The 25,748-nt window shown below is 40.6% G+C and overlaps 1 protein-coding gene across 2 annotated transcripts in view; it reads left to right on the top strand.

Annotated features, from left to right (window-relative positions):
- LOC124798187 (E3 ubiquitin-protein ligase Topors) overlaps positions 1-25,748 on the top strand; it is a 96,823-nt gene that overhangs the window by 11,099 nt on the left and 59,976 nt on the right. For both annotated transcript variants that reach the window (XM_047261483.1, XM_047261484.1), the window contains exon 3: positions 5,778-6,015. In XM_047261483.1, the coding sequence (XP_047117439.1) occupies positions 5,779-6,015 (237 nt within the window). In that variant the 5' untranslated portion in view covers position 5,778. The remainder of the gene's footprint in view (positions 1-5,777; positions 6,016-25,748) is intronic.

The following is a 25,748-nucleotide window of genomic DNA, read 5'->3' as shown; positions in this document are numbered from 1 at the left end:
AGCAGGCAGACACACAATAGCTCTAAAATAATAGACATAACATAGTGGGTAGTACCTGACAATAACAAACTTACTAGAACCAACATTTCACTAGCAGTTACCTATTGTGTTGGTTTACACAACTCTTTCCCACCTTATGCACTTCTTTCAAGGGGCTTACTTCTTTCTGTTTAAAGTGGTTATTTATGAAATAAGTGAGCTATTTTAAATCTGTCTTGTGACTCCGAGGAAATGCGTATTTTTGTCACCATATGTCTTTTGTTTTATTGAAATAAAATAACATCAGTGGTCTTAATGAAACATGTGTACCACTTAACTTGCTTTCTCCGTCTAAAAACAGTTCATTACAAAATATCTTGATGTTAGTACTTAAGATTTTTGCTCACACATTTGGAAATACATAAGTCCTTAAATTTTTTTGTGAGCTTATTTCTTTACTCACCCTTGAGATCTTAAAATTTGTCAGGGAAAAATGCTAAAACTTGTCTGGAAATCGGGGAAGTATCGGGGAATTTCACTTGGGGAAACTTGTGGCAACCATGATGCATCTATGGAGTAGAAGGGAAAATGGAAAAAAAGTAGTTTTCGTCAGCAAAGTCAAACATGGTCACTGCATTTTTAACAAATACTTTAAACCTTCATATCCTGGCAACCACTTCCCTGACTGACACAGGGGTTGTGTTGATGAGACCATGAATCTGCTTCAAAACTCTGATCTCATTAATGTCAACCAGATTCAAATGTATCCTGCCACTGTGAATGAGACTGACAAATTAATCAGAGAAATCAGAAATAAAAACAACACTAGAATTGCTGAAATATCCATCAGAATACTTAAGTTCTGTTACAGCGTAGTGTTTGACCTTGTGCCCTTTGAATCTACCTCCTGACACACTCCTTAGAAATTCTAAGGAGTTACTAGAGGTTTCACAAGTTCTCCGTTGACTTGCCACATCAAATTTAGATAAAACCTCAAGCTTTCAATGAATGACAACTTCCATAATCCTCATAAGGGGCTAGGTGTGATGTGGAACTAACATTATTCTCATTTTTATTCCCAGAGGACAGAATTGCTAGCATACATCATCATAACACAAAGATGATAACAAATAACAACATTCATATGTGATGGTAATTACAATATGTATTCCTCTATCCTCCATACATCCTGGGAAATAATTTATGAAGAGTGTGTGGAATCAGCAATATCGTGAACAAAGCAGCATAACATTGAAAGGATGAAATGATAAATGACCCAAAAGAAGTGCTTGAGAAATTCATACAGAAGTTCAGTACAATTGGCACAAATGAAGTACATGGCTGGGCACCCAATTTTGATTTTAAACAATGGAAAAGCCAGGTTGGAATATCAACAACTACAAAAAAGATAGATTGCTACTCACTGTAAAATGCCACATTGAGTTGCAAACAGGCACAATGGAAGGACGGTTACTCACTAAGCTTTTGTGCAAAGCCTTCTTCAGAAAAGAAGGGATATCACACGTGCATTCATGCAAGCAGGTACACCTCACGCAGACATGACTGCCATCTCTGGCCACTTTAACCAGGCTTAAACTGTTCTGTAGAATGAAAGCATCAGTTGAAAGAAGGGCAGGGGCAGCAGTGTGCGGGTGTGGAACAAAAGAGTGCTGTCTAGTGGAACGTGCACAAACTACTCTAGAAGGTGGCAGGGCAAGGTGTTGAGAGGCTACAGAGGAGGGAAGACGGGGGGGGGGGGGGGGGGGGAGACTGGATGCAGAAAAGCAGAGGAGGAGAGAGGGGAGAAGAGGTGTGTGTGTGTGTGTGTGTGTGTGTGTGTGTGTGTGTGAGTGAGAGAGAGAGAGAGAGAGAGAGCAATGAGGGTGAGGGGCATGAATTGTAGTAAGTTACAGGGCAGAGGGGCAGAAACTATTTGGTGGAGGGTGTGGGGACAATAGAATCATACGATAACCTACTGTCCCCACACCCTCCACCCAGTGGTTTACCCTCTCTGTTTGCAGGGTGTTCAGAAATTCCTGTTACAAACTTTAGGACTTGAGGACATACAGAGGTGAGTGAACATGTAGTACTTTGAATAGGAACCCATGTGTGAAAACTTACCATTTCCATTCTGTGACGGTTTCAGTTCAGGTGGTTAACTCATCAACATCTGCTTGAGGAACTGAATTAGGCATGATGCAGTACAGTTATCAGGCAACAATTTGAAAGGAAACGTAATGAAACATCCATTTATGCGAGGCAAATTTGTTTGTGTTAGCACTTAAACATTGTCTGTTTACATTATTCCAAAGCAAAAATGAACCCAGCATACTGTATGTGTAGAACAGTACTGAAGCATTACAACAGTGGTTTGATATGGCGACCACGAATGTTGTTACAGATATTATACCTACAAAGTGTGTTCCGGTATATTCTCTCCATCCCACTTGGTGTCTCTTCAATTTCAAGTGCAGCAAGCAGAACTCGTGCCAGCAGATTTTCCTCTGGCTTTACAGGAGTCTTGTAAATTTAACTTCAAGTACAACCTCACATCAAGTGACCTGATGTAGTACACGTCATCCTGTCTACCCTATTGCATATCAGGACAAGCAACTCTATCCAGTGTCATGGATAATTTCCTGACCATTTGAAAATCACTGAAATTCTGCCGGTGAATAGGAAATGAATAATAGCTGACACAAAAAACTGCAGACTAGTATTGTTAACTTCAGAACTTGACAATTTTTTAGAGAAAGTAATATAAAATCAAGGCATATTTCATCAAACAGAATCTATTCAACAATCTACAGCATAGTTTTAGAAAACAAAAGTGTAAGGTAACACAGTAGCAAGTTTTAATACTTGATATATTAAACAAGATAATAGACACCTTTCTGGTTATGAGTAAAACTTTTGATACTATTTTATTGCGTAAATTATAAGATTGCAGGATGAGAGAAATAGCGTTGAAACAACATACCTCCTATTTAAAAGGCAGGAAACAGCACACTAAGCTAACTCATAAAAGGAATGGACAGTTGCTAAAAACTAACCTACAGGATACTTCATATGGTGTGCCTAAAGGAAATATATTAGGGCCTTTTTTGTCCTTGTGACTGTGAATGAATGAACAGAATCCCAAAACTGCTAAGTTATTAAGCTGTGTGGATGACATGTCCTTTGTCAGCTGGTGCAGTGATATGCAAACTACTGCCAACAGTAGTGAAATCAGTTACAACATTCTTTCAGCTTTATGTAAGATTCTTATGAATAAATAGAAGACAGTTACAATGCAGTTCTTCATTAGTTGTAACCTAAGTATAAATGCTACTCAATTTATGAGTAAGTGCTCAAGCACGTACAGTGCAAGCCGTTACTGATTTGTTTGACTGATGGGGCTGCTAAGTGCTATACCACCTACTGCACTCCCTGACTTGCCCTCGTGAGTTCAAATTGATTTCTAAACTGAAGGAAACACTTCACGGCATTCGCTTCAGAACTGCTACAAATTCGTCGGGCAATAGACCGCGCCGCTCGAACTGTCAACACAACTGGCATTGCTAAGAGTATCCTAAGACTTCCACATCACTGGCAACGGGCCATACACAATGCTGGTGACTACTTTGAAGGTCAGTAAAACTTTAAAACACGTATCTGTTTTGGACAAACAGTAATTAAATAGTTGCCACTATTAAAGTTCCAACCCTTACTAAATTGGGTCTCAGACTTCCTGGACCATGTTTCCTTGAGGTAAATATATTCTGAATTGATACATCTGCATGTAAAGTATGCTGTGGAGATCTGGGATGGGGCACCAGCAGTCTATGCAGACAAGTTTTTCAGACTACAAAAATGGCGGTAAGAGTGGTAGCTGAGGTAAATAAGGGAGATCTCTTGTAGAGGAATTTTCAGAAAACATAAAATAATTACCAACTGCACTATGTACATCATACATCCTGCTGAACATTATACAGTGAACAGTTGTGTACATAACTACACGGGGAAAGGAAAAAGATTGCAGGCTGCAGTCCAGGTACAATAGGAACAATTTCTATTTAGAATAGACTACCGTCTGTAATTAATAAGCTAGCTAATTTAAATATCTTAAAGAATAACCTGAAACATTTATTAATATAGAAATGCTTTTATTTAGCAGATGATTTCAAATTGTAATGTTTCCTTGTAAAACTGTTTGAGTGTGTAGCCATAAACTTGTCTTCGTTACAGAAATCGGGCAATTTCTGATATTCACTTTTTATGTCAATGTATGCATTTATCTTTACTGGTAAGAGCAATTAATACAACTTTGTATCTTAATGTATTTATGAACTAAAGCTATGAAAGCTTCTGAAAACTGAGTTTTTTGTGGACAGCAAATGAATAAAAAGATAAATTGACCGGTGTCTACTTCTACGATTTGCAGAGTTCATAACTGGTGTCTCAATTACTGTTTTTTTTTTTTTTGCACAGTATCAATTTCAATTGTGTTCTTAGTAACAGAGCTATAGTAGTTTGAGAGATGAATCAGAATCCTTGTATGTTGAAATATAAACTTTTATCATGAGATTGCCCAGCCACTGTTGGTTTTTCAAAATTTCTGTGCATCACATTGAGTGTTCAACACAGAGATCAGCAAAAGTCTGTGTTGACTATGCCATGTAATTACTGCAATTTGGTCTCTCAGGTGAGATTCATTGACAGGTTTTAACAATTTTTAATTTTTCCAGCTTGCTAGGAGGCAAGTCTCATTCCTTATTTGTTTGAGACTCTCCCTGTCTTATTCATTATGTAACCATAAAATTGAAGACATGCTACATATTGGTCCCCCTGGGTTGATTGAATGGTATCACATCTTGGGTTTTAGACATAGCTTGCTGAATTTCACAGATTAATGTCATCAGGTGGTTCATACTGTGAAAAAGACTGTTCTGGTGTTGAGTATTAGGGTGTTGAGCACAGTTCTCTCCTGATCAGTATAATGATAGCAATGCCCACTGATATACAGATCCATTCACATCTGATTTCAGTACACAGAATGAGCAAGCCGTCCAGTTGCTTTCCATTGAGCAAACATGAAAGACAGTTTCCCATGGATTTTCATCAGAAGGTTGGTTTAAACTCCACAGTTCTTTGCTAGGCATTCTCCTATTTGGGAGAAGGGGGTGTATGCACTTGCCTATGTCCAGCATTTTAATTGACTTAACCAAATCACTTACCAGGGAAACGACAGTTCAAAATTGTCTAAAAACTATAGTGCAGCTTGGCAATTTACAAACTGACAAATCATTGGCAGGGGTGAAATAAGTGACAAGTGACGGAAAAAGAATTTTTAGTCTGGCACTTACCTACTGAACTACACATCTATGTACAAATATGAAAAAAAAAAAGATTAACTTTGGTTTTGAATGTGTCTGTTTAAAATAAGTAAGGGTACAGGCAGTGAGAGGCAGTCAGCAATAGAGTTCAAGTCTAGTCTAGACCCCCAGTTATGTCATTTCATCTCTTTCATTATATGATGTTTCATTCTTTCTTTCTGTCTTAATCTCTCTTCCTGTTATTTCCTTTCCTTCACTTCAAAACTGAAATCAGTAGCCCTGTGTGAGTTATACTTGTCGTGTGTGTGTGTGTGTGTGTGTGTGTGTGTGTGTCTGGCACATGCGCACATTTAAAAACTTGTATTTCATTATTAAGTGTTAATGATATTGTTTATTTGTGAGGAATAAGTTTTATTTAAATTATTAAATTTTCGACAATATTAGTTATGAATTATATAACTAAATCTATTATTTTTGAAATAGGATGGACAGGGAAACTTGCAGTACCCCACTAACTGTTCATGGAACAGTTAGTCCAAAGTCACCTTCACGCTCGCTCACAGGAAGTCCAGTGGATGACAAGACTTCTGTGTTAACACCTGTCGACCGTGCTTCACCGGAACCAAACTGTGCAATCTGTCTGGGAAAACTACAAAATAAATCCTTCACAAATAGTTGTTTGCACCAATACTGCTTCACGTGTCTACTGGAGTGGTCAAAGGTATTTATATTTACATTTCAGCCGGGATTTAAATTGGCCCAGTTTGGGCGCTTTATTTACATATGTTAATCTTAAGACGCCTTATGATTTGATTTGCATTGAGAGGTTATGAACTGGGCTTGGCTACTCTTGATCTACTGGCTGCTACTCAGAACTGTACATTACAATTTCTTACTGTACTCTTATTTGCTTATTACTTTTAAGTTTGTAATTGAGCCAGGAGCTCCACTGTAATAGGCCTTACTGAGGTGTACCTTATGTCTGAAATAGTGTGTGTGTCTTCAAATTGCGAGTCCTGTTACTCTTAAACTCTAAAATGCTGCCTCTTGAAATACTGCTCAGACAAGAGATGTAATTATTTCTTGACATGGATTACTTCACGTCTGCAGCATCTCTGTGCTGAAATCTGTAAACTTTTATCACATCCCAGCTTTCTATTAAAGGATAGAAACTATTTCTCCTGATAACAGTTATGTCTACTGGTACAATCGACGATGTAAGGGAACACCATATTTACAATGAATGTTTATATATTCGACCTAATGACCATTGTCATCAAGCCTTGGAGATGTGGCGTCCATTTGGCCAGTGTACATGCACAAACAACTACTACTTCTGAACAGTTCACAGTTCTAAACTAGCCAATAACAAATACTTTCACTATTGCCAACATATTTTCGGTGATTGAGTAGAGTTTGGGTAATATGTCGATTTACCAGAAGTAATACATTATAGCGCATTATACCGCAAATCTCCACCCTTGAGTGAGTGGTGTGATCACACCTCTATTAAATAAATAACTAATTTGTTAGTTATAAACACCCTTTAGCATTGTAAAATTAAAATAGTAACATTTTGTCTCTCTTTATTTTATCAACTTTAAAATTCTTAAACTGGAAACTATTGGCGCATAGCATTTGTACGGAGTACCATTTTCATATAATTCAACTTGAATTAAGTCCAAAAGTATGACAAAGTCATAATGTGACATAACCAAAACCTATTTATACATTCTCACTTTATTTGTACCTAGGACTAACCACAAAGAGAGCTGGTAAACCAGTTGTACATCTAATTTATACTTCAATTCTTTAGTTAAATGAGGATAAGAAATCATTATTTAACTAGGTTCATTGGACATCAAGTAAGTATCATTTCATATTACTATGTTAATGTTGCCTAACTTCATCCTGGAGCTACTTGTACGTGCACCACTACTCTGGCAATCTTATGAAAACAGGATTAAACATCCAGATAATGTGACCATTTCTGCAATGGAAGCTATTGAATGAATGTTACGCCACCCTCTACCCCAACGATCCCTCCCTGGGAGGTACTTCACTGGTTGCACCATAGGATAAAGATATGTGCCAATCCTACAGAACACACACGACTGGCTTCACCTCCTCGGGCTCACGACATTTTTGTGAGTACTTGTGTGGTGAGCATGGGATTCCAAGCTGTTGCAGCATGTGACGTCCATTGCTTCGTCTACCATTGACGCAGAACCACAGATGTCTCCGTCACCAATGGTGTGATGACAGACGGATGTGGACGGCAGAATGGAATGACGTCTTTACTGACGAGGCACGCTTCTGTCTGCAGCACCACGATGGTCGGATTCGAGTGTGGAGACACCGTGGAGAGAGGATGCTGGACAGCTGCATTATGCACCGCCACACTGGTCTTGCACCGGGTATTATGGTATGGGGCGGTATTGGATATTACTCTCACACTCCTCTAGTACTCATTGCCGGTACTGTAAATAGCCAGCGCTACATATCCGAGGTGCTGGAGCCAGTTGTCCTTCCTTACCTTCAGGCCTCGGCCACAGCCATATTTCAACAGGATAATGCGCGACCACACATGTCACGCATTGTCCAAAGGTTCTTCGTCAATAACCAGATTGAATTGCTTCCCTGGCCGGCTCGCTCTCCGGATCTTTCGCCGATAGAAAACATGTGGTCCATGGTTGCTCAACGAGTGACCCAGATTGCATCCCCAGCTGCCACACCAGATGATCTTTGGCAACGTGTGGAAGCTGCTTGGGCTGCTGTACCCCCAGGAACACATCCAACGTCTCTTTGACTCAATGCCGAGACGTGTGGCAGCGGTGATCTCCAACAATGGCGGCTACTCTGGCTACTGATTCTGGCAGAAACCACATGTCACAGACGTCTGTAAACGTAATCATTTGATACTTGGTCAACATGTTATCTACAAAATAAATTTTGTTGTGCTACCTCTTGTCTTTCTTGGTGTTGCATTTACGGTGGCCAGCAGTGTATTAAATTACACCAGAAGTGACTGTTATGATCTGGCCATCTCATCAGACAGGTATAGAAATTTCAGTGTGAATAATTATAACTCTACTGCTTTTCTTGTCATGGTTACCCCGTGGGAAGAGGAACAAGCCAGTTATCTACAGGGTGTATAGGACTTGGGACAACCGGGAGATCCGGGAAAAACCCGGGAATTTTTTCATCCGGGAGAAAACCGGGAAAAACCCGGGATATTTTTAGAATTCCGGGAATTTTTCATTGTTTTAGTTTTCGGTTAAATTTTTGTAATTTTGACTGGTAAGAACCGATACTCTAACAAAGGATATTACTGTATCCCGCTATTGCAGACTAATACTTCGACAATAAAACATAAACGAGAGAGAAAAAAACGAAGATAAGTTAAATTGTAAAGGAAATGAGCCATATACAACAACGACACAGTGCTCATGCAAGTGTCTGCCAATTGAAAACGTGTCAAAGGCTTTATAAACACTATGCAGTGCTTCACAACAACAAATTGCCTCCAATGAGCGTGAAATCGCAACTGTTTACAGTCGATTTGCTTTAGCAGTTACACACGGGCTCATGCGCAGTTGAGTCACGTTTGAGTAGTAGATTCTCCCGCTTCTGGCAACAGGAATGTGGCTGTTGGCTATGCAAGGAGTCGCAGCAAGTAGCTAGATGCTACCGGGAAAAGGGGGCGCCAAATTCATATTCTTGAGGAAAAAAACTTGTTTCACAAAGCACCTAGCACCCAGCGCACATTTGCCTATCGATTATTCATATGATTTTGAAACGCTTCTCTGTTGGTTTTTGACCAGTTTTGAACACATTTAAAGTTGATTTTTGAATGACTCGTAAGTTGACTTTTGAATGCATGCATAGTGTACGTGAAGCCTCTGTCAGGAGAATCCTCGTCGCATCTAGAAATAAACTTTCCACAGACAAAAGGGAACGGGGCTATACAAGCTGAGGGAGTAAAACCTAATGGATGAATGCCAATCGCTGTCTGATTATGTGGTTGATTGGGTTTGCGAATGATCAGCATTGTTATAATTACTAGCGAAATCCATAGATTCAGACCACCAGAATGGAAATAAACAACTGACAGGAATAACAGGTGAGAAAGATTACGTATTATCTTCTCGATGTATCCAAGAAAATGAAATTTTGACAAAGATTTTGACCAGATCGCTACACTTGTAAGGACCAGTAGTACAGTTCCCGGCTAGCAGCCGCATAAGTTCTATTCTGGAAGTAACGTGGAAAACGTGTTGTTCGAACACGTAATAACGCCTAACCGAAAAATAATCGCGGAACAACTAAACCTGTGATTCTGGCAGGGTTAGTGAAGTTAATCGGCGAACAAATTTTGACAATGGCAGGAATAGCTACAGATTTGGTGATGACAAGATCGTTTGTTAGAACGAGGAAAGAGAAGAAACAGGGACATCACACAAATTATGGAAGAATAAAACGATCCCAAATTTATATAAAAATTTCGTAATACTACTTTTCAGTCTCATGCTAGAGAAGCTGGTGCATATGAATGAAATGTGAAACTATTTCCTAACATAAAGCTTTTTGCTTTAGTAGGCCTAATGGGCATTTGATATTGGTACTTATTGGATTATATTCTGTCGTCTTATAAAAATGGCTATTTGTGCAAAAACAGTCTCGTTTATTTGGTGTGTTACAAAATTGCTGCCATATTAGAAAGGCCTATTTTGTTTTATTTAGCAGACAGTAACAAAATAGATGTAATCAGATCGAGAAAACACACCAGTCTTGGGTATTATTTGTATTAATAGCTTTTTCAGTATTAGATAGCAACATTTCGATTTTTCCTGTAGCAAAACGTTCGACGAACTTTTATGAGGTAATAGATTCTTTCGCAGAAAAGAAAGCACACCATGTAAAGTTGTAGCAAGATTAGAAAGAAAAAAATGCTAGGAGCTAAGGTTTGAAGAAATGTGTAATTTCTTGCTTATCTCTTGTCAGTATTGGTTTTAAATATATCCTTTATTTAATTTTAAGTCATACAAAACAGAAAGTTATTAACTAATAGGCAATGAAGAGTTCAGATTTTCTGAAGAGTTCTTGTTCTCTCGATTACAAATAATTCCATCCGCTATTAATTGCGAGATTTTGTTTAAAGAGGGGCAGGCTGTCAAACCGACCGACTGGGAGCAGGAGAGGCACCACAGGACATTTCAATTTCCACTCTCCTGAATAGACAAGATGAATTCGATTTTTTTTTGTAATGACCCGGTTCGCAAACATCGTAGATTCGGGACTGATGCGCAGAGCAGTTGTAGTGGGTAGTCTCCACGTGACCTGTGTTTACATTAGTGATTTTGCTGTTTCCACTTCGTTTACTCTGGCGTCAAATGAAAACAAAACGGATATCTGTGGCCGGGAGCTATCAAGTGAATTAAAACACATCACGTAATTACGGAATGCTGAAATATGTCATTAGTTTCAGATTTTATTTTATTCCCACCTTTCTGACAGTCAAGCATTAATCGCCTTGCAGAACAATCAAGCTATTTTTGTCTGTTTGCTAGAGAAATTTGACTTTTGTTAACCTTTTCCGCAGAAGCAGTCAATGTATTTGAAACGGAATGTTTAATTCCACAGTACTGGCTAGTTTCAACTGTTTGCTGCATTTCAAGTGCACGTTTTCATTTTCTAGCACATATGGCATTATGCCATAATAAAGAATCAAACATGATGTAATACAGTACTGGTGCACCAAGAAAATTTACATCCCGAAAACAACACTGAATAGCTTAATATCAGGTCGAGGTCTACTTCATTGGGAATCTGGACATACGAATGTGCCCTTTAAGTATGCACTTTAAATGTGCACGTTTTAATACGGTTCACGAAATTCTGATGCTCTTGCAGTATCCTCTTATGTCTTCTTTCTTTTATGACATAATGTATGATCTTTCAGTGTTTTACACCGACTTACATAAGGGCTTCCTACGTCATGGTAGCTACCCAAGCGCAGTGTCGCCTGTTATCTGCGCTCTCTGGCAACTGCTGAAACGAATCTATTTCTAACAGGTCGTGGGAAAATATTGTGAATGGTGGTTTGAGAAGCGTTACTTTCAAAGTAAATATCCTTCTACGTAAGTTGAGCTATGTGCAAGAATGTACCATGAATTTATTAAATCGCACAGTGTTTGACTCTCTTTTAAAAATCTACTCTTTGACGACGAGCCATTTAGAAGAATTTCGAACCCTGAAGATCAGACATTTATGTCATTATTAAAAATTTTACAGGCACATTAGTGTGATATGTCTTAAAGCGTAACACGCGCAAAAAAGATCAACAGTATATGCGAAAGCTTAGCTTCTCTTGCAGCTTGAGACCAATATTATATGTGAAATCTTTGCTTTTCTTGTAGCAACACTATGTATATTAATTTAAACTATGAACTTTCCCTGTTTGTGTGTTCGTGCTACTTATGAGTGATGTTGCTGTTGGCTGACTACACCACGTGTCCTATGCTCTGAATATTCGCTGTCATCGGCTGGCGAGATCACGTGACATGAGCTATGAACGGCTTACAAAAGCGCATCGAAATCTCGATTTCAATGATTCGGAAAGTAACAAGCGGTGTTTGGTGGAATTCCAATGTATGCTTTCGTAATACGAAAATACGCAGTGTACATGTTGCTGCACATCAAAGATATTTCCAAAATGTGTCTTTTTCCCTGAGTTTCGTTTTCTAAAGTGCCGGGAAATTGTACACTCGTGTATAAAACCATAACCATTCAAAGGATTGATAAGGGAAAATATACTGTTACCCGGGAGAAAGTGTATTTTTAACCGGGAAATCCGGGAGAAATCCGGGAATTTCTTTTCCTTGTCCACATATACACCCTGTATCTAGGAGCAAAACAATTAACACAATACTTTATACTCGAACTGATGGGGATACTTTCACTGTGACAAAGCCTTTATTTTTTGTGGAACATATTGAAGGCAAATTAGGAGAAGTTGAGTCATTAGCCCTGCAGCGCTTCTAATGTTTACACTTTGGTCATATGTCCTTCCACTGCATGGTGGACCCAAAATGCAGTTACTGTTGATGATCACTCTACCAAGATAGTCCTTCTGAGTTCAATCACCTCTGTGTGTCATTTGTATGGAACATCATCCTCCTCATCCACTGGTTTGTCCGGTATTCAAGAAAGAAAAGAAAATAGAGGAATATAAATTTATTGATCGCCTATTGTATACTGAGTCAAGTAAAAAATACAAATGCTTACATTCTGCTGATATAATGGCCAATTACACGAAAGCCACACCCATCTCTCCCACTATGTCAATTTTTTCGAAATGTATGAACAAGCTGCTGGACTACCTTTGCCCTACCGCCATGACTTTCTCGTCAGCAGATATGCATGCCATTTGTCATGCATGGCTACCCATCTGATGCCTCCTTCTTTGATGATTCCTTTGATCGCAAGTATGGGATGCGTCCTTCTTCTCTGTTACCACCTGGAGTTTGCTTTCGGCTCTTGCTCTGGCAGCTAAACTTCACACTCTCTGCCACTTTCCCAATGGACATGAACCCTTCACCACCTTGGCCTCATGTGGCGGCCCGTGTTAACCTTGGCCTTCATTCACTTCCTAATGACTCAACTCCTGCCTTGCTCTATCACCTTCAGTTTCAAGATCTGCACACGAAATGTCACGATAGTACCTTTGCGTACACTGATGGTTCTTGGGCTGACCATGGTGTCGGGTGTGCCTGTGTCATTGATATCAATGTTTTTCGGTATCAGCTTCCGGAACACTGCTCAGTATTTACAGCAGAGCTCTTCACCCTGTATCAAGCCACGCAGTACATCCTACAACACAGGCTTTTCAATTGCGTCATCTGCTCCTACTTTCTCAGTGCCCTTCAAAGCCTCTTTGTACTGTACATTACCCATCCCTTAATGCAGCAGGTCCAGGAAAGCTGTCACTTGCTCACTCTGGATGGAGCCACTGATGTTTATATGGGCTCCTAGTCATGTGGGTCCAACAGGAAACGAGCCTACTGAGGCTGCTGCCAAGGCTGCAGTCCTCGTACCTCAGCCCGCTAGTTCTTACAGTCCCTCCGATGATCTCTGTGTTGCTGTCTGTCAGCAGGTAGTGTCACTTTGGCATCACCATGGTCCTCCCTTCATGAGAACAAGTTCCTGGTTATTAAGCCTCTCCCAGTGGCTTGGATGACCACCCCTCGGCCTCTTTACCAAGAGGAGACCATTTTAACTAGGTTGCGTATCAGGCACTGTTCTTGTAGCCATCACCATTTGCTCCCCCACCACTTTGTGCTCATTGCCCACAACCTTTGATGGTCCACCATTTCCTGACAAAATGCCATTTTTTAATCACTTCTGTTCTCATTTGTGTTTGCCGTCTGAGTTATCGGCCATTTTAGCAAACGGCGCATACCCGGTCGCCCATGTTTTAATTTTATCCGTCGTAGGAATAGGGTGAAGGACATTTAATCGGTAGTTTTAACCTTCGTTTCTCTATGCCGTATTTTATAGACCTTTCTCCGCGTCCCTGTTTTTAGCTGTCTTCTCTTCCGTCGATTGGGATTGACGTTATTTTTAACTCCTCTCATTGTCTTGGTGTTCTGCAGTCTTGATGAGGGTGCATATGGGTCTACCGTATTTACTCGAATCTAAGCGCACTTTTTTTCTGGTTTATGTAATCCAAAAACTGCCTGCGGCTTAGAATTGAATGCGAAGCAAGTGGAAGTTCTGAAAAATGTTGGTACATGCAGCCACAACTAACCTCTGCCATCGAATATATGTAGTGCTACACAGGCTTGCTTTGCAGGCACAAAGATAAATACTGGTGCCAAAACCTCTGCGTCAGTAAATTTAAAAAAAAGGTGGAAGATGAGCTTTTTTCTCTGCCCCGAGTTTCGACCGCTGCATTTTCATACATTATCTAACGAAGTAAATACAAATTCTGTATAGTTCATCTTTAAATGTAGCAGCATTTCAATGTACTATGAAAATCCGACTGGCAAGTCTGTTTGGGATGTTTGTCAATATGGCCAACTCTACGTTCTGAATTTTTTCCTACCTGTGAGAAGAGATGGTTGCTAATAGGAACTTTTATGAATTGTGAATCACATGCAGTATTCTCTTCACTATAAGAATAATATGAATGTAAACATTTTGCCATGTGTTGTTTTGTGTTTGCTGCTATCTCATTTAAATCCTGTCTGCCTAATAAACTACGACACTAAAGTGAGACAACAGTAAACGCGGAAGAATATACATATCATGTCATGTTTATATTCGTTGTAGTGTTTCCTTTCCTCAGGGTTCTGCCGTGAAAATGCAAAATAGAAAATCTTATTGGGTTTTGAATTTTGATGGAATAAGTTATGGATAAGGCGGACTTCGTATTATTGATTGAGATAGTGCTGTAATTTGACCGTGCATGGCAGACCGGGTCGGCAACACTACAAAAAGCGACTGTATGGAAATAGCATCAGAAACTAGTTGAAATTTACCTTATAATCTTGTTAGAAACGCAGTACTAATTACAATATAGTCTTCATGGCTGTCATCCTAATTCTCTTGTAGGACGACCTGTCTTTCACTTTTCTCTGTCTGTTGAAAACTCCTTCAAGTTGTCACTGTCAGGATCAATTTACAAATTCGGCGATAACCATTTCGAATCACAATTGAAACAACTTCGTTTCGTAATATAATTTTAATTTCCACCCAAAAGAATATTTAACACAGCGCCGAAAATACACGTCTTGAACATATGAAGACAAGAGAGAGAGTAATCAATTAGTTGTTAAAAAACAAACACCTACGCAAAAGTAAAAAGAAGAACAAAATTATTTATAAAAATCGGTCGCTGGCGCAGCGCTCTTCTGCGTGCGCGGTTGTAAATTATATCTTTGTATTGGTGGAGGCGCGGTAGTCAATGTACCGTTACATCGTATTATTCTTATGCCTAATAGTGATACAGTCAGAAATGAAGCACGGCAATTGACTAGATTTTTAAATTTAAGATAATTCTAATTTCTGTGCAGATTGTAATGTACTAAAGAGGTGCCTGCAAAGATGTTCAAACGGAGAAAATTTTTCGCTAAACTCTCATTGAGAACATCTTCTATCATACACAGTCTATTATTTGGTTCTTGTTGATCATTATCAAAGAAAGCAGCAGTGTAAGTAACAACAAATAGCAGTCTCTTGCCATTGTTTCGCTAATGAGACGATTCCTCTCTCTCTTTTTTTTAGTTGTAAGCGGCGGTAGCGCGCACAAAAGAAAGCCATGCCGCGAGCGGCAACAGGTTGTAAACACTCATAATCAGAATGCGACAAACAATGCATGACACAGTACAGTAACGCATTTTCAGCTTAGAGTGACGTAAACGCCTATAACAAAGAGAACAGCACTTATCAGATCAAAGAAAAATAAGCAATCAGCTCAAACCAAATGAAGCACGTGAAAAAGGAAGGGTACCCGTATAAATATGGACGGAGCACCTGACGCATAGCAATGGCTACGTGGTAAAGCTTAACTGCTAAGCTTATGACTCGAACCAAACTACTGTAGCTGGATCGTCATTCATTCGACCTAAATTGTGTCTTATATTACAATGGACCAACTTTGTTTCGATTTGGAGGTGCGGCCTAAAACTCTTCTCTCCCCTTGAATTTCTAGTCTCAAATTTCAGGTGCGGCTTAGATTCGGGAAAATTTTTTTTCCTTGATTTCGAGTCTCATTTTTCAGGTGCGGCTTAGATTCGAGTGCGGCTTAGATTCGAGTAAATACCGTAGTTGTTTTAGTGCTCCAAAAACAAAACAAACGAAAAGTCTAAAGGACGTGAAGTTACACTTCCTAGCCAGTATGCCTTGATATGTGAAGATGTGAGAAGAAAGCTTCTATCTTACCAAAGTCTTATGTAGATTACTCCTTTTTCACCAACTATGCAGAGAGAAGTTTGTGACTTTATGACTCACATTAGGCCTGAAAGAGCTGCAAGGAATGAGCCAACAGTTATGGACCGCATGGCGATACACTACCATCCAAACAGTATTATTTACTCTCAAGTGCACTTAATGAAGTGTGGTAAAAAATACCAAGATGTCAGAGAAAGATTTCTGGAAAAGTTTGCTTCCCAAAACTATAAAAATTAAGACTGAAAATCAAGAAAGCCAAATGGGTTCATTGTCAACAACTTACAGCCATTATCCCTAAGGATTATCATTGCTGTTATGACAACATCCCATGCGAATGATCATAATCTTGGACGTTACTGTTTCAACAGTAATAGTGCGGTGTAGTTCTTTGTTCAGCAGTTTGTTCTTGAAGAAATCTACAGTCATTAGCCGATATATGTGAACCATGTGTATGTTTGAAGTTTTTCCATGAAGTATTTCAATAAAGTCTTTCCAAAATGATGTTACTGTTTTCTCAGCACCAAAAATAACATAAAAGTGATAAGTCATACAGGAGACTGACAAGCAAATACCGCGTAAGTAACATTCCTGATGCATAAATCCCTCATATCAGCAATAATTAAGCTTTCTAAAGAGTATTTTGTTTGTTTCGCTTTTTGTTACAATGCAGAACATCATTGTAGTGCAAAAATACAAATTTCATGTCCTTGTGAAATGTATCAGGTATTCTAGACGGTTCTCCTGTACAATTCATGTTTTGCTACTTATATGGTATTGCTTCTTCATCAATGATTTGCAGCATGAACATACCTCCAGGCATGTCACTGACTTACCTTGAGTTGACCATCTTAATCTCACAAATTTCCCCCTCCCCCTCCCACTCCCACCCTTACTGCCCCCACCCCCAATCCTACTTCAACGTGGGGATTTCAGTTTTCACCATCCCTTGTGATGAAGTACCACTTCATTTGGTAGTGGCCTTTAGATTGATTAGCTTCTTACCAACCGTGATCTGTGTCTTCTCAGTGGTGGTTCCCCTGTCTAGTTTAGTGCTGTCCACAGCACCTTTTCAGCTGTTTACCTAATGCTCACTTCCCATCATCTCTTAGATTTGCTGCATTGCTCAGTGCATGTTGGTCTGTGTGACTGAGACCATTCTCCTGAGATTATGTCACTTCCGTCCCACTGCCAGATGGATTGACTATCATATTGAGTGCCTCGAAGAGCCAGTTGGCAGTTTGCATGTCTCTGCTGTTACGTCCCCCCCCTCCCTGCCCCCTTCCCCCCCTCCCCCATTGGACAGCATCAGTCAAGTTGTGCAGGACATTTCTGATACAATCACCCATATCACTGGAATTGCTATTCCTCTTCCTGCAGTTTCCCTTCTCCACCAACTGTTGCCATGGTGGATCAAAGATGTTGCAGTAGCTGTTAAGGATCGCCAAAGAGGTCTGCAATATTTCGAGCAACATCCTTCTCAGGCCAGCCTTTCCATTTTTAAGTGACTTCATGCTAAGGCCCACTACCTAATTGAACACAGTAAGGAGGAATGTCAGGAGCACTGGTCTCATCCCTGGGAACGTAAGCCTTTGCATCCCAGATGTAAAGTAAACTATATAGTCTTCTAGGCCACCACTGATATACAGCTATTCCATGACTTATTCTTCAGGGTGATCTTTGTACTGTAGTGTTGATTCTTGCTTGAACACCGTGTGACCCACTTTGTGACAGCAGCATCTTACCTTTCTACTGCAGAAACAAGAAATTAAAGACATCTCCGCCATGTTTCACAGTCCAGCCTCCCAACCCACCCGCACCAAGCCGAATCAGATAATGAACCTTTCACTGACTGGGAACTACTAAAGCTCTGTGCCTCTTCTCATGATAAGGTCCCAGGACCGGACTGTGAATTTATAATCAGATGGTACAACACCTAAATGTAGCTCAAATGTAGTGTCTACTCAGGGTCTTTGGCTATATTTGACTCCAAGGTATCTTCCTTTTGCAGTGGTGGTATAGTACCGTTGTCCCAATCCTTAAGCCAGGCAAAAAGCCAACATCTTTCGTTAGCTACCAACTGATTAGTGTCACCAACATACCCTGCAAACTGCTTGAAAAGAACTCTACATTGGTACCCAGTGCATGGACTTTGTTGCACAGTCCCATAGTCTCCTTTTGAAGGAAAGGAAGAAAAAAGCTGACTTGGCTGCCTCATATTCACCAAGTAAAAGACTAGCTGCATGTGGAAGCTTAACACTGTCTGCTTCCTATCCCAAGTCTCATGGGGTGCAGAGTGTGTTACTCTTCTCAAAGTTTTCAAAGTCGCCTTGTCCTGACTGGACTGTGGTTTCCAGGTTTATGGCTCGGCAGTGCCTTCTGGACTAGTCCCACAGACAGTCTTCTTGCCAAAGCAGGAATTGTCCCTCTTCAGTTCTAACGATACCAGCTATTGGTCTCTAAGCAATTCAACAGTCCTCTGATCATTCAATATATCTTTTTTTTTTTTTCCATACGAAGGTTGCTGACATCCTAATACCAGCTCTCAGGTGACATTACTAATTGGAGTGCATGTTGCAGCCCTTTGCAGGATCTCTGCCTCTTCTCTGTGGATTGATGTGCTCTCCATGTTCTGTCATGGCCCCCCCCCCCCCCCCCCCTCCCTCTTACCTGCTGCCCTTGTTTGGTGCCCAAGTTCTAAATTGGGACAGACCTACTTCATGATCCTTAAGTCTGTCGCACCTGTGGTCTTTTGGAATGTGTTACATTCATTTCATTCTTCAGGGGTTTTACACTGACAGCTCTTAAACCATGCGTAAGGTGAGATATGCTTTTACATCCATTGCAGATCAGGAACACCATGCCATGAGCATGTAGTTTTATAGTTGTTGTGGTGGAGATAATAGCTGTTAACAGAGCCCTCCACTTTGTAAACGGGCCTCCCTTACCGTGTTGTAATATCTAGTGACTCAGTGAGCAGTGTTCGGGACTTCGACTGATGTTACTCATGTCATGCTGTGTCCTCTGCTATTTGTGACCCCCTCACTGACCTTAATCATACTGGTTGGCCGACTGTCTTTTTCTGGGTCCCAAGTGATGTGGATATCCCAGGGAAGGAAATGGCCAGATGTGTGGCTAGAGGAATGATTACTTGACACCCCCCCCCCCCCCCCCCCCCATTCACTTTGACAATCCTAGATATTGATTTGCAGCTGCAAATATGACCTCTACTCACCTAAAGATGGAGTGATATCCCCTTTCGTTCCTCCTGGAAGGATTCCACCATCCTATGTCACCACTGCATTCATCATACCAGGCTAATCCATAGTTTTATTTTGTGTAACAAGCAACTCCCATATTGCGGGTGTGGAGCCTTAAAGGCTGGTCATATACCGGTGGAATGCCCCCTCCTTTTGCCCCCCCCCCCCATGCTAAGCGTGGCCTTCTAAATACTCTGCCTCCAGTATTGGCAGATGATTCTTATGACAGTTGAATTGGTTCTGTGTTTTCTCTTGAAAGTGGTTTTTATGCTCAGATATAATGTTTTAAACTCCTTTGAGAGCAGGGTCAGTGTGGTTGGAATTGCACTGATCCGATCCATGTACTTGTAACTTCTGCTTCAGATATTTCTCAGCTCCGGCATCAGTATCCATTCAGTGCCTTGACTTTTCCAGTCCTATGTACTTAGATAATTCAGTCAAATTTGTGGCAGAAATCACCAACTCCAGAAGAACTCTCTCTTGGCCGAAGATTTGATGACCTTCCTTTTTAGCCCCTTAACCTGCTAACCAACCACAGAAGTATCGTCAGTCCTTTTCAAAGACCTCACCTTTTGCCGCAGTCCCAAATTCAATGATGCTGTACTAGTTAGAGACTGCCTGCAGTGCCTGTCCACTGCTCAACTCCTCTTCTATATGTTTTCTATAGTAAAATGCTCCCTGTTTGGGAAAAAAAGTTTCTTTTCTGTGAAATCATCATATTTCTTCTTTCAGGGATATATGTAGACATAACTTTCTGGGAATAATTGTATTGCACTTGTTTTCTATTTGGTTACTAAGTTCAACTATCTCGTGTTACATACCATCCAATCATATAAATATGACCACCTGTCAGAAACCTGAATAACCACCGTTTGGCAAACCAAACACTACAAGATGTGCAGGAAGTGTGTCAGTGTGGTCTTGGATATAACTAACAGGGATGTAGAGACATGCTGACTACAGTGCCGTGGCCAGCTGTACTATCTTTGTCGTTGAGGTTCCGTGGTGAAAACAGCCTAATCGAGATGGTCCCACAGATTCTGGGTTGGGTTTGAATCCAAGGAGTTTAGTGGCAAGGGGGTTAGGGTAACCTCATCCTGGTGCAATTCAAACCATACACTTACAGTACGAATGGATTGACACATTGCATTGTCCTGCTGGTAGATGCCATTGCGCCGAGAAAAAACCAGCTGCAAGTAGGTGTGGACATGATCCCCAATGATAAATGCATACTTGCGTTGATCCATTGTGCCTTCCAGAAGATGAGAGACTCTGGGAATATCACAAAAAAATATTCCCGAGATGATAACGCTCACTTGTTCAGCCGGAACTCTTCTGACAGTTATTGCAAGTATTTGCTTTCAGACATTTCATGCCATAAATGCCAATAACCATCTGTCCGATGCAGTATATACACTCCTGGAAATGGAAAAAAGAACACATTGACACCGGTGTGTCAGACCCACCATACTTGCTCCGGACACTGCGAGAGGGCTGTACAAGCAATGATCACACGCACGGCACAGCGGACACACCAGGAACCGCGGTGTTGGCCGTCGAATGGCGCTAGCTGCGCAGCATTTGTGCACCGCCGCCGTCAGTGTCAGCCAGTTTGCCGTGGCATACGGAGCTCCATCGCAGTCTTTAACACTGGTAGCATGCCGCGACAGCGTGGACGTGAACCGTATGTGCAGTTGACGGACTTTGAGCGAGGGCGTATAGTGGGCATGCGGGAGGCCGGGTGACCGTACCGCCGAATTGCTCAACACGTGGGGCGTGAGGTCTCCACCGTACATCGATGTTGTCGCCAGTGGTCGGCGGAAGGTGCACGTGCCCGTCGACCTGGGACCGGACCGCAGCGACGCACGGATGCGCGCCAAGACCGTAGGAACCTACGCAGTGCCGTAGGGGACCGCACCGCCACTTCCCAGCAAATTAGGGACACTGTTGCTCCTGGGGTATCGGCGAGGACCATTCGCAACCGTCTCCATGAAGCTGGGCTACGGTCCCGCACACCGTTAGGCCGTCTTCCGCTCGCGCCCCAACATCGTGCAGCCCGCCTCCAGTGGTGTCGCGACAGGCGTGAATGGAGGGACGAATGGAGACGTGTCGTCTTCAGCGATGGGAGTCGCTTCTGCCTTGGTGCCAATGATGGTCGTATGCGTGTTTGGCGCCGTGCAGGTGAGCGCCACAATCAGGACTGCATACGACCGAGGCACACAGGGCCAACACCCGGCATCATGGTGTGGGGAGCGATCTCCTACACTGGCCGTACACCACTGGTGATCGTCGAGGGGACACTGAATAGTGCACGGTACATCCAAACCGTCATCGAACCCATCGTTCTACCATTCCTAGACCGGCAAGGGAACTTGCTGTTCCAACAGTACAATGCACGTCCGCATGTATCCCGTGCCACCCAACGTGCTCTAGAAGGTGTAAGTCAACTACCCTGGCCAGCAAGATCTCCGGATCTGTCCCCCATTGAGCATGTTTGGGACTGGATGAAGCGTCGTCTCACGCGGTCTGCACGTCCAGCACGAACGCTGGTCCAACTGAGGCGCCAGGTGGAAATGGCATGGCAAGCCGTTCCACAGGACTACATCCAGCATCTCTACGATCGTCTCCATGGGAGAATAGCAGCCTGCATTGCTGCGAAAGGTGGATATACACTGTACTAGTGCCGACATTGTGCATGCTCTGTTGCCTGTGTCTATGTGCCTGTGGTTCTGTCAGTGTGATCATGTGATGTATCTGACCCCAGGAATGTGTCAATAAAGTTTCCCCTTCCTGGGACAATGAATTCACGGTGTTCTTATTTCAATTTCCAGGAGTGTAGTTTGATTCCTCTTCCAAAGCCGCCTGTCACCACTCAGTGGACACCCAGTTGCATCACTGGTGTGCAAATTCCAGTGACAGGACTGTGTATATGTTAAGAACATTGACTCGTCAGTCCTGGCCTTCTAGATGGGTGTTTCTTTGCACCCTTCATGAAAGCAGTGAGTTGGTCAAGGAGAGCATCACAGTTGCTTAGAAGATTGGTAGTTAGGAGAATTTGTGCAGTACACCTGAATTTGAACTAATTTGTCTTCTCTTGTAATTCCATTGCATTAAAAAATAAAAATTAATTCTTCACTTTTGTATTCACTTGTTTCGTATTTAAGCTTCTTAAAAAGTAATTTCATTTCATTGAAGTATTTGCTGCTCAGTGTTGAAGCACAGTGAAGAGAGAGGTGTCTGGGACTGTCATAGCCAATCACAGCCCTTTCACCTGATCCAGCATAGTTATTTTCTGTTAAATAGCAACAAGTTCACCCAGTAGCAGCTAAATATTGAAAAGCTCCATTTCAAGTAAATTATCTGATAGTCTTATTTCTTATTTTCTTATTTACCAGTTTGTATAGCATGACTAAGGATTGAGTTTTGTTTTCCCATTGAGTTTGTTTCATCCGTTTTCACTGGCGCATTGAAAATAGTACTTATTGTAGTTCAAATGTGGTGAACAGACAGATTTGAAAGATATGTTAGAAATGTTTCTATCAACAGAAAGCAACAAATTAAAATTAATTTTTTTGTCTGCTTATGTTCTGAATTCTCTGCTTCAAGAATTGTTGCTGTTATACTACTGAAAATTAACAAGTTCTCAGACTCGGTTAACATTTTTAGCTGTCACAAAACAGTCACATGTATATAAACCTCTTCTCATTACAAATGAAAGAAAATGCTCTTTTTTAGTTTTTATGTAAGATGAGCTTTTTATGATTGTCTTGACATTTTAAGTTGCTGTGTTCATATATGCTGGTGATAGCACAACAATAAATTTTATTCATTTATTACAATAAGTGCAACCTATTCCTCCCATTTTTAGGGTACAATGTCTCAATGTATAAACACCAAACCATTACAGGATAGCTTTTTTTGTACATCTGTCTGCCTGTCTGTCAAGAACCCTTTCTCTCAGGAACAGGTTAACATATGATGTTCAGATGTATGTCCTGTATTAAGGTATGTGGTCCCTTAGAAGATGTAAATGTCTTAAGCTCCTAAGTCAATGCATTCAAAAGATTCTGTCATTTATGTCACATATTTTGATACTTGCAAACTCACTCATCAAAAGCTATAGGGTACTTCCCCTGGTCTTAGAATCATGAAATTCAGCAGGAACCAAGGTTTCATAGTACAAGTAAAGTAAAACAATCTGAAACGTATTGAATTGTAATTATATGACTTTAAAAAATATCTCATGTCATTTGAACTACGTTTTATCCATCATCCGGCAAAAGTGTTACAGTCGAACATTACTGCTAGCAAACAAATAATGTAAGTTATACTCATGTTTTAGTAAGTAAATAAAAAATGTATTATTGATTCTCTCTCTCTCTCTCTCTCTCTCTCTCTCTCTCTCTCTCTCTCTCTCTCTCTCTCTGCTGAAGTTGCCTGCTTGCTTCTTTTTGTGTGTCTGGGGGACTACCATAGAGATTTTGACCCAGTCTTGGAATTCCTGAGGCCAATATCATTGAGATCCTCAATTCCCAAGATGAATTATATATAGTGTTGTAAAAGTCCCGGGAATTTAAAATGGAAGAAATATTCCCAGGGAATATTGCTGGCAATATTCCCAAAATTCATACATTCCTGGGAATTTATGACTAATTAGCAAGATAACTCAAAAAACCGTTAATTAATAGGTAAAAGCAGTAATTTTATGGTTAGATCAAACTCAAAAACTGAAATATAGTTATAAGTTAAAATTATAATTATGTAAAATTCGGGGAATTTATAATTTTCAAAATGAAATCGCTCAAATTAATAGGTCATTGTGGCAATTGTGTGATTAAAAAAAAAATACAAACACTTTTATGTGTTCAAAAAAATATTATAATTTAGAAAAAACATCAAAAAAATAATAGGAATGTAAAATGTTATTAAAATCAAATTAAAACTATTAAAAGGCAAAAGGTTTAGTACAGCATCTTTACATTTCATATTCAGTCTTTTTTAAGTCACTGTCACTCTCAATGTCCATTATATCATCTGGACCCTTTTCTTCTTCTGCTTTTCCAAATCCAAAAAAATCATCGTCATTGTTGTAGTTACTTGATTCGATCTTGTCATCTTCTTCAATCTCGAGGATTTATTCGTCTTCTTCCTGTCCTCAGAAGGAAGATGGTTTCTTTTCTTGAAATGCAACCAAGAAAATGTACTAAATGTCCACTCTGTGGCAGCCGAAGCTACTTGTGGCCCCAATGTTCTTATGGCTACATCTGCCAAGTCACAAGTACCTCCCAATCCCCTCCACCATGCCAGACGCCAGATAATTTTATCCTTATCGTCCATCCCATCCCAAAGAAACTTTCTTGAGAATAAGCCTTCCCTGTCTCTGTAGTTACCTAAACTTTCTCTTACTTTTAAGACATCCAAACCCATATGCTGAGCACAATCACGAACAAAACCTATGGCGCCTAGTAGTTCTGTAGGGTCGAGCAAACGTCCCTGCACTTTAGGATCCAGCATAAATTCTACGAGATGGATTGGTCCAGTGCTAAAATTTTTTCTCTCGATTGTCTTCTCCATGACTGTCTTTTCTTTGAATTTTTGCATGGGTGATGTTGGTAAGTTTTCCTCCATACTTTTCTCTAGTTTATTTAATTTCCTGACCACTCTTATGTATTTGTGGGTCATTTGATTCAGTGGGTATGATAAGATCAATTGGTTTCAGCAGATTTATCATTTTTTTTCTATTCTAAACCGAAACACAGCATCGTCTAGTAGTTTCCTTTTAGTAGATGGGTCTAGATCAGCCATTTCATTGATGGCTAATGTTTTGAAAACCACTTTGTTCGATTGCAAGCTCTCCAAACAAAAAAGGTGGCTGCCCCATCTGGTCTGCCCAGGCAACTTCAGATAATTATATTCAATCTTCAATCCTTTTCTCGGAAGAAATTTCATTGAACGAAGCTTTCAGTAGGTGACTGTTTTTGATAGTCTTTACAATAGTTTTCACCTCTGCAAAGAACCTTTGAACGGTCTGTAATCCTAAGATGTCAGCATACAGTAAATGGAGAAGGTGATACTTTTCTTTCAACAATGTTAAGGGTGCCTTCATGCTTGGAGCATTGTCAGCAATAACCACCAAAAATTTATCAGGACCATACTTCTCGATGACAGATCTAATTATCTCTGCCAGGTATTCGGTATTATGTCTCTTGGTTTTTGTCATTTTGAAATCTACAAAAAAGGTTCT

Source organism: Schistocerca piceifrons, chromosome 5, assembly GCF_021461385.2.
Source record: "Schistocerca piceifrons isolate TAMUIC-IGC-003096 chromosome 5, iqSchPice1.1, whole genome shotgun sequence".
Taxonomy (NCBI): domain Eukaryota; kingdom Metazoa; phylum Arthropoda; class Insecta; order Orthoptera; family Acrididae; genus Schistocerca; species Schistocerca piceifrons.
The sequence above is the reverse complement of the archived record's forward strand: the minus strand, read 5'-3'. Positions and strand labels throughout refer to the sequence as shown.